The following is a 15,119-nucleotide window of genomic DNA, read 5'->3' on the forward strand; positions in this document are numbered from 1 at the left end:
TGCAATGGCATCCAGGCGGAGGAACTCTTGGTGATGGTTTGCTACTGTAGTGCAAATAGGTGGGGTTTCATGGTCCACCACCCCTGACCGAATACAGGAACCGTCAGCTAAAAATATATTTAACTCCACCTCTTTTGTCTGTAAGGGGATCTGCTGCTGAGCTGCAAAGTCAAGATCTATAAAGCAGCTACATGCTCCAGAGTCCACAATTGCCGTGGTTACCACAGTTCTCCCCGGCAGCTGAAGTGAAATAGGCACTGCTAAATAACTGATGTTGCTTCTATTTTTACAAGTAACCGTAGAAAACACAGCAGAGCACTTACCCATCTTGGCTGGACAGGTACGCACTATATGGCCTGCTCCCCCACATTAGAGGCACAGACGGTTTACCTGACGCCTCTGACGTTCCTCAAGCGCAAGTGGTGGCTGAATACTTCCCGATAACCCAAATCCAGATGTATCCGCAACCTCCTGATTCTGGTTGACCCATAGTGACTTAGGCTGGGCTGCAGCATGAGGTGATATCCAGGTTGGTCTCTGATCTTGGTTGGACCTTTCCTGCCTGCGCTCCCACAACCGGCGGTCAATCTGAATACATAAGGTTATCAGGCCCTCAAGAGTATCGGGTATGTCTACTCGGGCCAACTCGTCCTTCAATGTTTCAGCTAAACCCATGCGGAACTGGTGATGCAGGGCCACCTCGTTCCATTGGGTGTCACTACCCCAACACCTGAATTCGGCTGCGTAGTCCTCCACTGCTCGGTGACCTTGCCTCAGTGTATGTAGGGACATCTCGGCCGTTGCGGCCTGTTGTGGGTCATCGTACAAAAGCGCCATTGCTTTAAAAAATAACGTTACCGTTTCTAACTGTGGGTCTCGGGTCTCTAGTAGTTGGTGGGCCCAGTTTTGGGGTTCATCCTGTAATAAGGAAATAATGAACCCGACCCTCGCGGTTTCTGACAAAAACGTTCGAGGCTGGAGGTCGAAGTATAACTGACAGGAAGTACGGAAACTCCTGAATTTACCTCGATCCCCGTTAAAACGTTCCGGTATGGGGACACAGTGTTCCGGTGCAGGTAATGAAACTAGTACTCCCCCAGAGGTGTCCCCAGACTGTCTGGTAGGTGTGGCTAAAGTCTGTATGTGGTCACCCAATTCTGTATAACCCTCCTGCAGGGCCCTAACCCCCTCTGTGAGGGTTACCAAATGTTGACGTATGTCATCCAGAGGGGAAGTTCCCCTTCCAGGCTCAGTCATAGCCGCAAGGTACTGTCAGGCACCGCCCAGCGGAATCTCTAGTCATCCACAGAACGGGATTCCCCAGGACACGGAGTCTAAGTCCCAGTCTGCCTTTTCACCAGAGCCCCTGATGGTGGGGATGGACTTGGTGCGAGACTGAAACCAGGTCACGACCCCTGAGTGCACCCAACTGTGGTAGAGGGGTCCCGCCGAGGGTACGTGCCGGGGGGGGGGGGGGGTGAGCCTGCTGTGAAGAGGCTGACAAGTCCAGGTCCCGAGCGGGATGGATGGATGACAGTCAGGAATGAGCATAGTCAGACTAGCCAGGTCGGTAACGGTGGAGGCAGGTAGGTACCAAACAGTAGACAGAGAGCAGCCGGGCCACGAGCCAAGGTTCAGCAACGGGAGGTCCAATAGTAATATAACAACAGGCAGGAGAGTAGTCAGGGACGAGCCGGGGGTCAGAGCAGGAGAAGGTCAACACAAATCAGGACAAGCAGGATCGGCAACAGGACCACACTTCAGAACACGGGTACAGGAACTAGACCTTGCGGCAACCTAGTCTCCATCTGGCCAGTTTAAATAGTGCGCCCTGCACCGTCATTGGTGCAATTGTCGACGCCCAGGTCCTAGTGCCTGCACATTAGTGCACCTAGGCAATCTGTGTATGTGCAGACCTGTGCGCCGCTGCGAGACCCGCAGTCCCTGACAGGAATCCTTCCCTTTGTTACAGCAGCAGTACGCTAGAAGGTTTTTGTAGGTTTGGAGTTGTTACACATAGCGCGGGTTTTATCCATTTATAGTGATGACATCATTGCCCAAATCTGGGGGTCACCAGCCATTTCCACCCTTTACTCCCAGCTGGGGGGCTTTGTATCCATATACCAGATGTTCTACAGGACTAAATCTGCAATCAATGTTACTGCAAAATCAAAGGGGCCAAAATCCCTCCCCCGAGCAGTCATATATTTCTGTCCCCCTTGGTGGGAGTGGAGGTGACCCCTCTATAAGGATCTACAGTCCATACACACCCAGCACAAGGCCGGGGTCACACTACCAGACGCTTCTCGGGGCTGCAGTTCCTCTGAGCTCCACAAGGTGGTGATCTCACTTCTACCCACACAGAAAGTCTCTATGGAAGACAGACAGGAAGTGATGTCAGGTACAGACAGGAAGTATAGAGGAGACGTTGCTGGAAGTAGCAGCAGAGGAGGTAATAAGATGTTATTTCCTATTTACACCCAGTAACCCCCCCCCCCCGTCATGTCTGTCCTCTTCCTCCATAGTCACGTTTGTCCTCTTCCTCCTTAGTCATATCCGTCCTCTTCCTCCATAGTCACTGTGACATCTTTTATGTCCAGCAGATGATGATACACACATATATAGTGTGGGAACCCAGATGAACCCCTTCAGGGGCAGAACATTCCCCCACTTCCGGGGCCGGAACATTCTCCTCATTGTGGAGATAAATTCTAGTAATATGGTCCTCTAAACAAACAGCACTGACAATAAATAGACAAGACAAGGACCATCCTGACCATACATGGCCTACAAAGGACAATGATGACACTACACAGGCAGCCAATGGGCAATCATTACACTATGCAGCCAACACAATGATGGAGTGCCGGGGTCAGGAGTATGGAGCATAGAGCCCCTTACATTGCTGCTCAGGAGGAAGAAAACATTCCCCAGCCGGCCATGAAGAATATGTTCCATCATTGGTGTCAGAGGGAGGGAAATACTGAGGGGTCTGAGGGAAGTAGAGGAGCTGAGGGGTCTCTCAGGCAGTACTGAGGATGAGGAACTTTGGGGCCTCTGAGGGGGTAGTGAAGCCCAAGGCTCTGAGGAGGTAGAGTAGTTGAAGAACTCTGGGCCCTTGGCGGGCACTCTTCTTAGAGGAGATCTGTTTCTGCAGCATTACCTAAAAGGTAGTCAGGGGTCAGTGCTATACATCTTCAGGAGACAGTCCAATACCTCCCATGACACAGGCTGTCAGGGATCCCCTCGATCCCCGCCGCGATGGTCCTGGCGCAGGCGCAGTGCACCGCCCTGTGCAGGGACATGGGCACTAGGTCCGGGCCGGCCGCGGCGTTCGAGTTCGCGCATGCGCAGTAGAAGCCGCGGCCGCCCGCTGGGCACCAATGGCAGCGCAGGGCGGGATATTTAAATGTCCCTGAGCTGTCATTTCAGTGCCTTCTGGTCTTACTTGTATCCTGCGAATCTGTACCTGTGCCTAGTAAGTTATTTGACCCGGACTGCTCTTGACCTGCTGATTTCTCCTGCCCAGACCCTTGCTTTGCCTGACCTCTCTTCTGAATGCCCCTCATTAGATCTGACCTGCTGTTGCTGACCTGGCGTGTGACCCGACGATTCTCTGTCGGCTCCCTTGTACCATATCGTCCTCTACGTTACCAACTCGGCCCGTCTGACTTCGCACTTGCTCAGCCATCCATCCCATCGGGGTCACCCGACCTCCTCACATCTGGCTCTCCCTGGTTGGAGCCCCTGGCGGACACCCCTACCACTGACAGGTGTGCTCAGTAGTGGCGACCTGGTCCCGGGGTACTCCAAGTCCATCCCCACCATCAGGGGCTCTGGTGAACAAGTACCCTGGGGCTTAGACTCCGCGCTCTGGGCACGCCTGACCAGTGGAGTGCTAGTGGTGCCGCTCGGCGGTCCCTCACACAGGCTCTGGCAGTGCCCGGTGCTGGAATTCAGAGCCCCAGGAACCCACCACCACTCTGTACAATGTCCTGAATACCAGAAAATACTTGGCAACCAAGAGAACCCCCCATTGTCCTCCTACCCACACTGAGCTGCCATTGGAGGGAAGAGAACGGACTCCTCTCCCATAGCTCTATACTCTACCAGCACCATCCTCCTGCTATCCAATCCTTTCTCTTATTGCAGAGAGTGACAGCGACATCACTCCTGTCAGTGAGCAGGCTGCCGGAGATTAGAGCCTTACAGCCGGAGTTCTTCCAATTATCCTGATTATCCAGCAACTCCATCCAAAAGTCATCAAGTTCCCCTTCCTGGACCTCATGATGAGCTGACATTGACCTCACAGCACTGCCTCAGAGCAAACAAGTCATAGGAAGGATCATATTTATCATTCCTTGTCTGCAGATCTAATACTAATCAAAAGCAGTTCAGAAACTAAACAAACCCAACAAAGAAAATAGAATTTCTGATCTGACAGGACAAGAGGGTCTCGGGACCTCAAATATGCATCAAACACTAAACAGTCCAAACTAAATGTGTTTCCAGGAGGACAGAAGTTCTGAACTGGTTCCCACCCGGCCTATTGTACAATGACGGCCGGACAGGACCTCTCTCCTTCTGGAAGGACGTTATATGGCATCTTCCCACTCTTGCTGCACAGGTAGAAGGGGGGCGCAGCATGGTGATTGGTGGTGAGCTGTGTCCCTTGGACACAGTGCATCAGTGATCAGGGAGAGCCAATGATCTTGGCTCTTTACCATGTGATTAACTGTATCCAATCACAGCTGATTGCATGTAAACAAAAGCCGGTTATCAGCATTTCCTCTCCTCAGCGCTGTCACTGTCTGAGGAAAGGAAAGGAAAAACAATAACTGGCTTTCCTGTGACAGGGGAAATTACTGATTATTAGTGCCCACCAGTGCAGCCCCATCAGTGCAGCATATCAGTGCCCATTAGTGCAGCCCCATCAGTGCCGCATATCAGTGCCCACCAGTGTAGCCCCATCAGTGCAGCATATCAGTGCCCATCAGTACAGCCCCATCAGTGCAGCATATCAGTGCCCATCAGTACAGCCCCATCAGTGCAGCATATCAGTGCCCATCAGTACAGCCCCATCAGTACCACATATCAGTGCCCACCAGTGTAGCCCCATCAGTGCAGCATATCAGTGCCCATCAGTGCAGCCCCATCAATGCAGCATATCAGTGCCCATTAGTGAAGCCCCATCAGTGCAGCATATCAGTGCCCATCAGTGTGGCATATTAGTGCAGCATATCAGTGACCATTAGTGCAGCATATCAGTGCCACCTATGAGTGCCTCTTCATCAATGCAGCTACTTCAGTGCCCATCAATGAAGGAGAAAAATAACTTTTTTGCTAAATTTTATAACAAACGAAGAAAATAGTTTTTTTCTTGTTTTGTTTGTTTAGCAATAAATGAACCCCCCTTAGTGGTGAATAAATACTGCACCACCAAATGAAAGCTCTGTCTGTCTAAAAAATGATACAAATGTCATTTGGGTTCAGTGTTGCATGACCACGCAAGGCCACGGGAGGAAACGGAGGTGACACCGGGTTAGGACAGGAAGGGGAAGTGGGCTCGGAGATATGGAGACACACAGTATAAATAAGACCATCTACCACCACCAGCCAATCCTCTTAGAGCCCCCTAGAGGAGGGGAAATGCGTCAGTGACGTCTGCGGTGATGTAATTCCCGAATGGTGGGACTCATGTGGATGGGCCACTTTCAGTCGGACATTTTGCTTGTATATTATGTACAAATGTGAGTGTATATGGTTTGCTGTAAAGGAAGTTTGTAATAAATGGAATGACACCATGTGGGTGATTGTTGTTATCTCCTCCCTGCATACATCATGAGATGAACCATCAGTTGTATGATATATTGGGGGGGAATTGTACACAATCATCCAGGAGGACTACAAGCTCCAGACTAACCAGGACCATGACACAGCACATAGGACTTTTATTCCAGTGTAAGAGTCCACATTCTGTGGGGGAGAGGGGAGCACTGGAGGGGGGGGGACTGGAGGGGGGCACTGGAGGGGGAGCACGGGATCTGCACTTTGATGAAAGGAGAAGCACAAGGCACTTTATTCCGCACGGTTGGTTGGCGCAGTGTGATTGGAGGAGCACAAGGCACATTATTCCGCACGGTCGGTTGGCGCAGTGTGATTGGAGGAGCACAAGGCACTTTATTCCGCACGGTCGGTTGGCGCAGTGTGATTGGAGAGGCACAAGCACATCAACTGATATAAAAGAACTATTAATATTGATGATTTTATTTTTCTATTCAGTATTTCTGAGGGATTTATATTGAATTTGGATGGATTTTCATGCAGTTGGACACGTTGGGAATGGGACACAATTTTTGCACAGACTAGGCAGCGCCTAGAATAGTACTGTATATGACCGCACAATTGTCATCCAAACTGCGACAGCACTGACATCTGAAAAGTGACCTGGTCAGGAAGGGGGTGGAAGTGTCCGGTATTGAGGTGGTTAGATGTCCAGCAACCCTCCTATTCCCCCCTCACATCCACATCCTATTATTGTGTGACCAATACCATCCAAATACACTCACTGGCCACCCTATCAGGTCCACCTGTTCAATTGCTGGGTAACACAAACTGCTAATCAGCCAATCACATGGCAGCAACTCAATGCATTTAGGCATCTAGACGTGGTGAAGACAACTTGCTGAAGTTCAAACTGAGCATCAGAATGGGGAAGAAAGGGGATTTAGGTGACTTTGAATGTGGTGTGGTTGTTGTTGCCAGGCAGGCTGGTCTGCATATTTAAAAAACTGCTAATCTACTGGGAATTTCACCCACATCTATCTGTAGGGTTTCCAAAGAATGGTCCAAAAAAGAGAAAATCTCCAGTGAGCATCAGTTGTGTGAAGGAAAATGCCTTGTTGATGTCAGAGGAGAATGGGCAGACTGGTTGATGCGACATTCAGATGGTAGGGTCAGAATTTGGCATAAACAACATGAAAGCATGGATCCATCCTGCCTTGTATCAACGGTTCAGGCTGGTGGTGGTGGTGTCATGGTGGGGGGGAGATTTTCTTGGCACTAGCAAGGTGGACCTAATAAAGTGGCCGGTGAGTGTAATTCTTACTTTCATTTCCCAAAGTTATCCGTCTACAAGGAGACCTGTATAGATCACATGATGGCACCAATGAGGATGGAGGAGGACCGGAGTCACATGACTGAGAAGATACTAAACCTCACCCTGGAGATCATCTACCTGCTGACCGGAGAGGTGAGGAGGATTCTGGGAGGTCACATGACATCACTCTTGTCTCTATTTACTTCCATACTGGGCACTTTTACCCCCTTCCTGCCCAGGCCAGTTTTCAGGTTTCAGCGCTCTCACACTTTGAATGACAATTGCGCGGTCATACAACATTGTACCCAAACTAAAATTTTATCATTTTCTTCACACAACTAGAGCTTTCTTTTGGTGGTATTTAATCACCGCTGGGGTTTTTATTTTTTTGCTAAATTTACAAAAAAAGACTGAAAATTTTGAAAAACAAAAAACACGTTTTTCTTTGTTTCTGCTATAAAAGTTTGCAAATAAATAATTGTTCTTCATAAATTTAGGCCGAGATGTATTCTGCTACATGTCTTTGGTGAAAATAACCCAAATCAGTATTTATGATTTAGTATGTAGGAAAGTTATAGAGTTCACAAACTATGGGAGATATCTGAAAATCAATCAATCCTGAAGTACTGACTGCCAATCTAATTTCTTGAGGGCCAAAAATGTCAGAACAGTACAGATATCCCCAAATGTCAGGACAGTACAGATATTCCCCAAATGTCAGGACGGTACAGATACCCCCCAAATGTCAGGACAGTACAGATATTCCCCAAATGTCAGGACGGTACAGATACCCCCCAAATGTCAGGACGGTACAGATACCCCCCAAATGTCAGGACAGTACAGATATCCCCAAATGTCAGAACAGGACAGATATCCCCCAAATGTCAGGACAGTACAGATATTCCCCAAATGTCAGGACGGTACAGATACCCCCCAAATGTCAGGACGGTACAGATACCCCCCAAATGTCAGGACGGTACAGATACCCCCCAAATGTCAGGACAGTACAGATATCCCCAAATGTCAGGACAATACAGATATCCCCCAAATGTCAGAACAGTACAGATATCCCCCAAATGTCAGGACAGTACAGATATCCCCCAAATGTCAGGACGGTACAGATATCCCCCAAATGTCAGCACGGTACAGATATCCCCCAAATGTCAGAACAGTACAGATATCCCCCAAATGTCAGGACAGTACAGATATCCCCCAAATGTCAGGACAGGACAGATATCCCCCAAATGTCAGAACGGTACAGATATCCCCCAAATGTCAGGACAGTACAGATATCCCCCAAATGTCAGGACAGTACCGATATCCCCCAAATGTCAGGACAGTACAGATATCCCCCAAATGTCAGAACAGTACAGATATCCCCCAAATGTCAGCACGGTACAGATATCCCCCAAATGTCAGAACGGTACAGATATCCCCCAAATGTCAGCACAGTACAGATATCCCCCAAATGTCAGAATAGTACAGATATCCCCCAAATGTCAGAACGGTACAGATATCCCCCAAATGTCAGCACAGTACAGATATCCCCCAAATGTCATAACGGTACAGATATCCCCCAAATGTCAGGACAGTACCGATATCCCCCAAATGTCAGGACAGTACAGATATCCCCCAAATGTCAGAACAGTACAGATATCCCCCAAATGTCAGCACGGTACAGATATCCCCCAAATGTCAGAACGGTACAGATATCCCCCAAATGTCAGAACGGTACAGATATCCCCCAAATGTCAGCACAGTACAGATATCCCCCAAATGTCAGAATAGTACAGATATCCCCCAAATGTCAGAACGGTACAGATATCCCCCAAATGTCAGAATAGTACAGATATCCCCCAAATGACCCCTTTTTGCAAAGTAGACAGTCTGACGTATTTCATAAGAGGAATGGCGAGTTTTTTGAAGTTGCAATTTTTTTGTCATAATTTTTCAGAAATTGAAATTAAATAAATTATTTTCACAATTTTTTTTACATATTGTCACCAGTGCAGTACAGCGTCATCATATAACTGGCATGGCGTGATCAGGGACACTGACTGGTGACAGTACGAAAAAAAAAAATTGATAATTTTTTTAATTAAATTTTTTCTCTTTTTTTAAGTTTTTTTTTCATATTACACTATGACCAAAGTAGTATAATATTACCATAGTAACATTGTACTACTTTGGAGAAGTGATCAGTATATTTTTTTTTTACACAATTTGATTGCTTATAGCAAATAATTTTTTTTGCTATAAGCAAGCATTTAACTGAATGAAATCGATCCATTCAGGTTTTTTTGTTATGATTAGCTGTGATTGGCCCAGCCTGTGCATGTGATCACTGTGACCATTCATAGCTAGACACACTTGTATACAATAGATGGCATGAAAGGAAGCCATCCATTGTATGCAACTGTCATGTGACCTGCTGTGATTGGTCACAGCAGGTCACATGGTACTGGCAACTGTGTTGGTACACAGATCTGTCATTGTCCGTGTCCGAGGTACACGGCTGGTGACAGATCTCACCAAAACACGGTCCTGAGGGCACGCACAATGCATGATCCGGGAAGGACGTCATGTGACACCATCCCAGAGGAACGAAGTGTTTGCCCGGCTGTTCTTTGATTATAGGTCGGACGGCAACTGGTTAATAATACACAGACCTGACCGGGGAGGTGAGGAGGATTCTGGGAGGTCACATGACATCACCCTTATCTCTATTAATAAAACACAGACCTGACCGGAGAGGTGAGGAGGATTCTGGGAGGTCACATGACATCACTCTTATCTCTATTAATAAAACACAGACCTGACCGGAGAGGTGAGGAGGATTCTGGGAGGTCACATGACATCACTCTTATCTCTATTAATAAAACACAGACCTGACCAGAGAGGTGAGGAGGATTCTGGGCGGTCACATGACATCACTCTCATCTCTATTAATAAAACACAGACCTGATTGGAGAGGTGAGGAGGATTTTGGGAGGTCACATGACATAACTCTTATCTCTTAATAAAACACAGACCTGACCGGAGAGGTGAGGAGGATTCTGGGATTCTAACATGATGTTCCTATTGGTTCTTCAATACAGAGATTTCCTCTTCTGAAGTCAGGTGACCATATGACCATCACAGTGCCTCCATGTGACTCCCTAAACCCCGGGAGACATAACATGCAGAAGATTCTAGAAGTCACCAAGAAGATGATGGAGCTGCTGACAGGAGAGGTGAGCGGTGCCGGGAATTCTGGGACATTCTCCAGTAACAGACAAGGGATGTGTCTGGATGGTGACTGTATCATTGTGTGTGTCAGGTTCCTATAAGGTGTCAGGGTGTCACTGTCTATTTCTCCATGGAGGAGTGGGAGTATTTAGAAGGACACAAGGACCTCTACAAGGACGTCATGATGGACAATCAGCAGACTTTGGGTTTTGTGAAGATTGTAAGGAAGGAATTTCCCCGGAATGAGACGATATTGAAGCTCACCCTGGAGATCCTCAGCCTGCTGACTGGAGAGGTGAGTGTAATGAAGGGGTTAAATCTGACTCGGCTGTACACTGGGAGGTATTCAGAGTCACTTGAAGTCTTCTGATGTTCTGTAATCAATAACGACATCCACACAAGAACTATGAATACATAAAGTGTCCGGACTCTATGAGATTTGGTTATAGCACAAGATGGCGGCATTGGTTATAGAAGAGAGCAATCACAGCTTTAGTCCAATCAGAGAGACCCATGATTACCAGCATGCCACGCCCACTGACCACTAAATCCATGGGTGACATTTCTGGGTGGGTCAGTGAGCCTTACTAGTAAACCATTAGTGACTCTATTATATGACTTCTAGAAGGAGCTATAAATCTGACCCCATTGTCATCATATCATTGGATGGAGATGTCTGTCCTTTGCTGAGTCGGCACATTGTGGCCAATCCCTGGAGAATAAATCTAGAGCTGACCAGAGAAGTGAGGGATTATGGGAGAGCAGGGTACTGCCCAGGGGCCCCTTGATAATCTTGCATTACATTTTACCAATTTTCCGGGATAGTCAGTCAAGCTTTTTACTAAACTGTCCCAAGATGGCCGTGTCCCGGGCAGTGTCCCGGAATCTGGGCTGCGGGTACAGCAGCAGCCTGTCACTGGGCTCCATCTACAATCAGAATGACATCTCCTCCTTCTACTTTCTTCTGCTTTGCAGGAGTTCAGGAACTCTGAGACGGAGCATCTTACTGCTGCTGCTGCTTGTGTGGGCGGGATATGTACAACTCCGATCCCCATGGCCCTCCTCTCCTGTTCATCCCATGTGATCGGAGCAGTACATATCCCGCCCACACAAGCAGCAGCAGTAGTAAGATGCTCCACCTCTTCCTTAACCCCTACAAAGTGCTGGAACTGTGGGAGGAAGGTACAGGTGGGGAGATGTTATTTTGATTGTAAATTTAAAGCAGAACTCAAATCAAACCATTAATTCTCTTTGGTTTCCTGTTTGTAAGACCGATGGCTGCTCCGCCTCCTTTACTCCTAGCCACTGGTCTTGGCACATCCCTTCTGTAGTTCTTTCTGCAGGAAGCAGAGATGTCATTCAGCCCCACTTGCAGTGGTGGGCAGACAGAGACTCTCAGACACATTCAACACATACAGGCCTAGTGTACTCGCCCACATTCACCTGTAATTGATGGGAATTGTAGTTTCCTTTTACTGCAGAGGGAGGAGAGGATATGATGTCATCCCGGCTGTTACACCTCCTCCTTGGCACAGCAGATGATGTTATCTTTTGGGTTACAGAGATGAGGTCATAAAAATTAAGTTAGACTTTTCTCCACAATGGGAAGGATTTTCAACATTTTATGGACTATTTAGTGATTTGTGTAGGGGGGTGTACTATTGGGGGGTTTATTGCCTATCCCAGAGTTCTTTAACCCAGTGACAGGCTGTCAGAACAGGCAAGATCTGTGACAGCAACTTCCCTGTGTTGCTGTGCTTGAGGAGACCATTTCTACTGTATTATACATTACTGCACCCTGTAATGTACCTTCTAACCCCTCTGTACTGTACTCAGCCCTCCATCCCTCCTGTATTGTGACCTCCTGCCCCACGTAGTGTGCCCTCCTGATCCCCCTGTGCTGTGACCTCCTGATCCCCCTGTACTGTGCCCTCCTGCCCCATGTACTGTGCCCTCCTGACCCCCTTGTACTGTGCCCTCCTGATCCCCCTGTACTGTGCCCTTCTGCCCCCCCTCCCCATACTGTGCCCTCCTGCCCCTCTGTACTGTGCCATCCTACTCCCCCTGTACTGTGCCCTCCTGATCCCCCTGTACTATGCCCTTCTGCCCCCCCTCCCCATACTGTGCCCTCCTGCCCCTCTGTACTGTGCCCTCCTGATCCCCCTGTACTGTGCCCTCCTGACCCCCTTGTACAGTGACCTCCTGATCCCCCTGTACTGTGCCCTCCTGACCCCCTTGTACTGTGCCCTCCTGATCCCCCTGTACTATGCCCTTCTGCCCCCCTCCCCATACTGTGCCCTCCTGCCCCCCCCCCCCCTGTACTGTGCCCTTCTGCCCCCCTGTACTGTGCCCTCCTTCCACCTATACTGTGCATTGCTGTCCCCCATACCCTGCACTCCTCTCCCCCGTCTACTGTACTCTCTTGCTTCCCTGTGCACTTCTGCAGCAATCTACTGTGCCCTCCTGATCCCCCCCTCTACTGTGCCCTCCTGCCCCCCCTGTACTGTGCCCTCCTGATCCCCCCTCTACTGTGCCCTCCTGATCCCCCTGTACTGTGCCCTCCTGATCCCCCTGTACTGTGCTCTCCTGCCCCCCTGTACTGTGCCCTCTTGACCCCCTGTACTGTGCCCTCTTGACCCCCTGTACTGTGCCCTCCTGATCCCCCTGTACTGTGCCCTCCTGATCCCCCTGTACTGTGCCCTCCTGATCCCCCTGTACTGTGCTCTCCTGCCCCCCTGTACTGTGCCCTCCTGATCCCCCTGTACTGTGCCCTCCTGATCCCCCTGTACTCTGCCCTCCTGATCCCCCTGTACTGTGCTCTCCTGCCCCCCTGTACTGTGCCCTCCTGATCCCCCTGTACTGTGCCCTCCTGATCCCCCTGTACTCTGCCCTCCTGCCCCCCCTGTACTCTGCCCTCCTGCCCCCCCTGTACTCTGCCCTCCTTTCTCCTGTACTGTGCCCTCTTGCCTCCATGTACCCTCCTGCCCCCCTGTACAGTGCTCTCCTGCCCCCCCTGTACTGTGCCCTCCTGCCCCCCCTGTACTGCGCCTTCCTGATCCCCCTGTACTGTGCCTCTGTCCCCCCTGTACTGTGCCCTCCTGATCCTCCTGTACTGTGCCCTTCTGATCCCCTGTACTGTGCCCTCCTGATCCCCTGTACTGTGCCCTCCTGCCTCCCTGTACTGTGCCCTCCTGCCTCCCTGTACTGTGCCCTCCTGCCTCCCTGTACTGTGCCCTCCTGATTCCCCTGTACTGTGCCCTCCTGATCCCCTGTACTGTGCCCTCCTGCCTCCCTGTACTGTGCCCTCCTGCCTCCCTGTACTGTGCCCTCCTGATCCCCTGTACTGTGCCCTCCTGATCCCCTGTACTGTGCCCTCCTGCCTCCCTGTACTCTGCCCTCCTGCCTCCCTGTACTGTGCCCTCCTGATCCCCCTGTACTGAGTCCACTTGATCCCCCATGTATTGTGCCGTCCAGCCTTCCCTGTACTGTGCCCTCCCCCCTGTACTGTGCCCTCCCCCCTGTACTGTGCCCTGTGTTGATTAGATTTTGGTTTATGCCATGTTTTCTTCTTGTTTAATATTGATTATATTGAAAGTCCTAATAAATATATGTTTCATTCTATCAATTATTTATACTTTACTTTTTGAGAGTATGTGCGGAAATTTGGGCAGTCTGGTAGGGGCCCCAGTGAATGATTTCCTCCAGGGGCCCATGATGTTACATTCCTGTGGGAGAGTGAGATTTCTCTTTGTATCACACAGAACTGTACAGGAGTCATGAAGAAATCTACCGACAATGACACCAGAAGGAGATCTCATCGTATGACCACAAGATCCTCGAGAATCCAGAATCCCATCACCATCCCCCCACCTCCATCCCTGATCCCTACAAGGCAGAAGACACAGAAGATTCTAGAAGTCACCAAGAAGATGATGGAGCTGCTGACAGGAGAGGTGAGCAGTGCCGGGAATTCTGGGACATTCTCCAGTAACAGACAAGGGATGTGTCTGGATGGTGACTGTATCATTGTGTGTGTCAGGTTCCTATAAGGTGTCAGGGTGTCACTGTCTATTTCTCCATGGAGGAGTGGGAGTATTTAGAAGGACACAAGGATCTCTACAAGGACGTCATGATGGACAATCAGCCGCCCCTCACATCACCGGGTAAGAGGAGACTTTATTGTAAAGGAGAGAGCAGTACGGAGGATCCACCTAGATCCCCCATCATCTGATAAACACATAGAAACAATGGATTCAGTCTCAGGAGATGGGAGGCAGCGGTGTGGGACCTCTGCAGCTTGTCTCATGTGGACATCTAGGCCACCACTGAGTGCTGAATATTATGAGTCCTGACCCTTACACTTTATAATTTATATTGTACATTACATACTCCTGACCCCTGCACTATATACTCTATGTTGTACATTACATACTCCTGACCCCTGCACTATATACTCTATGTTGTACATTACATACTCCTGACCCCTGCACTATATACTCTATGTTGTACATTACATACTCCTGACCCTGCACTATATACTCTATGCTGTACATTACATACTCCTGACCCCTGCACTATATACTCTGTGTTGTACATTACATACTCCTGACCCCATCATTCTGATACTATACAGTCCAATCTATTGTATCTTATACAATATGTTGTACATTCCATAGTCCTGACTTCTGCTCTCCACCCTCCACCCACTGCTATACACAGTGAAGGAAATGTGTATTTGATCCCCTGCTGATGTTGAATGTTCGCCCCTCACAAAGAAATGATCGGTCCATTG

General features: G+C 49.2%; 1 protein-coding gene across 1 annotated transcript in view; it reads left to right on the forward strand.

Annotated features, from left to right (window-relative positions):
- The first annotated feature begins 1,051 nt into the window (after positions 1-1,051).
- Positions 1,052-15,119, forward strand: part of LOC149460784 (uncharacterized) — an 85,328-nt gene continuing 71,260 nt past the window's right edge. Inside the window, exons 1-5 of the mRNA XM_089679244.1 lie at positions 1,052-1,120; positions 10,198-10,332; positions 10,419-10,622; positions 14,089-14,274; positions 14,388-14,483. Coding sequence (XP_089535370.1) covers positions 1,052-1,120; positions 10,198-10,332; positions 10,419-10,622; positions 14,089-14,274; positions 14,388-14,483 — 690 coding nt within the window. The remainder of the gene's footprint in view (positions 1,121-10,197; positions 10,333-10,418; positions 10,623-14,088; positions 14,275-14,387; positions 14,484-15,119) is intronic.

This window comes from Staurois parvus, unplaced genomic scaffold (genome assembly GCF_062004578.1).
Source record: "Staurois parvus isolate SC_StPar_1 unplaced genomic scaffold, SC_StPar_1.0 ptg000221l, whole genome shotgun sequence".
NCBI classification, from domain to species: domain Eukaryota; kingdom Metazoa; phylum Chordata; class Amphibia; order Anura; family Ranidae; genus Staurois; species Staurois parvus.